This window comes from Mandrillus leucophaeus, unplaced genomic scaffold (genome assembly GCF_000951045.1).
Source record: "Mandrillus leucophaeus isolate KB7577 unplaced genomic scaffold, Mleu.le_1.0 Scaffold24, whole genome shotgun sequence".
Taxonomy (NCBI): Eukaryota; Metazoa; Chordata; class Mammalia; order Primates; family Cercopithecidae; genus Mandrillus; species Mandrillus leucophaeus.
In genome coordinates, this window is record NW_012102476.1 from 3,683,165 (window position 1) to 3,684,650 (window position 1,486).

The 1,486-nt window shown below is 56.5% G+C and overlaps 1 protein-coding gene across 1 annotated transcript in view; it reads right to left on the minus strand.

Annotated features, from left to right (window-relative positions):
• STX1B (syntaxin 1B) overlaps positions 1-1,486 on the minus strand; it is a 32,566-nt gene that overhangs the window by 4,948 nt on the left and 26,132 nt on the right. Inside the window, exon 5 of the mRNA XM_011982551.1 lies at positions 108-181. Coding sequence (XP_011837941.1) covers positions 108-181 — 74 coding nt within the window. The remainder of the gene's footprint in view (positions 1-107; positions 182-1,486) is intronic.

Below are 1,486 nucleotides of genomic sequence, written 5' to 3' on the forward strand. Positions count from 1 at the left end.
TCCCTGACCACGCCCCCGCTGGTGCTTGGCCCTGGCCCACCGCCTCCAGCCTGGGCTCCTCCCGAGTTGGGTCCCTGCCCGGCCCCCGCTGGGCTGCCACCTCCTACCTGGGTCTTGCGGATGCGCAGGTCCGCGGAGGAACGGTTGAGCCCCTCCTCCTGTTCAATGCTTTGCTCGATCGCTGCGGGAGAGAGGGCGCAGTGAAGGGCGGGAGACCCGGGGCACATGGGGCGGGGGTCCGGGGAGTACGAAGGGTCAACACCCCGCGGCAGAGCCAGACCCGGGGAGAAAGGTTATTCCCAGGGCGAGTGGGAGCAGCGGTGCCCCAGGGTAGGATTAGGAGCCAGCAGATAAACAGACGAACAGAACAGACGTTTGAGGGGGTTCCGAAGGCCGGCAGGAAGGGATACTGAGGGTCAGAGGGTCACCAGACAGAAGGGAGCTATTTGTTCTAGTGGCAGAACTGGCTCTTGGAAAGTCCCATCAGTGGTAACTCCTGTCCAATCCCATGAGGGGGTGCCGGCCCACCCCGCGGGAAGGGGCCTTGTAGGTGGGGTGCTCCCTACTTCCTACAGCCCCTGAACAGGGGGCAAGAACGCAGCCCGCGTTTTTTCTGGTGGAAGGCAGTCACCTCCAGGTGGGTCAGGTTCTAGTGGCCCCTCTTTCCCTGGGGAATTCAAGGGCAAACACATGGATATTCCAAGGGAGAAAGCAGCCCCCTCTCTGCCCTGCAAGGTGATCCCCGATCTGGGAATTCCCACTTCTGAAGGATGTTCTGGAAAAGTGCACAGATTAACTGAGATTCCTGCTTCTGGATCACGCACTCCTGACACTATCATTCCGATTTTCTAAAAAAAAGATTGTGGTAAAACCTACCTCGGTGAAATCAGAAAATGCAGCAGGGATGAATCACCAGCCCTCTCAGACCTCACCGGCCTCCAGGCCATTCCTAAGAGCCTCACTCTTCCATTCTGCTGGCAGTGGGGAAGGTACCCGCAGATGGCACCCCAAGGCTCCCCCGATTGAGTGACAGCTCTGGCCCAGCAACACACGGCCCAGGGATATTGGAATCGGGTGGCCTAGATTGGGGCCCTATTGTCAGCCTTGGGGCTGGAGCCAAGTCCAGAGAGAGGGGTCTCTTGCAGGATCTCACTGACTTTTTACAACATTCCTGGAATTTCAGTGATACCAGTTCATGTTTTAGACTAGAAACTCAGGTTCCAATAGGCGAAACCACTCACTCAAGGTCACACCCAAAGCATGAACTCATGCCACCAGCTGGAAGAGGACGAAGAGAATCCTGTCTTCTTTCCTGGAGGTCTGAAAGGTCAACTTCTCTAAACCACGGTCACTTTTCCAGCTTCTTTCTCAGGGCATTCCTGAACCCCTCACCCACAGAGCCCTCCCCAGGGTCTTACAGAGAGTGTTCAAGGTCAAGGCTTGATGGAAACCATTGAGCCCAGCAGATTTTTTTTTTTTTTTTTTT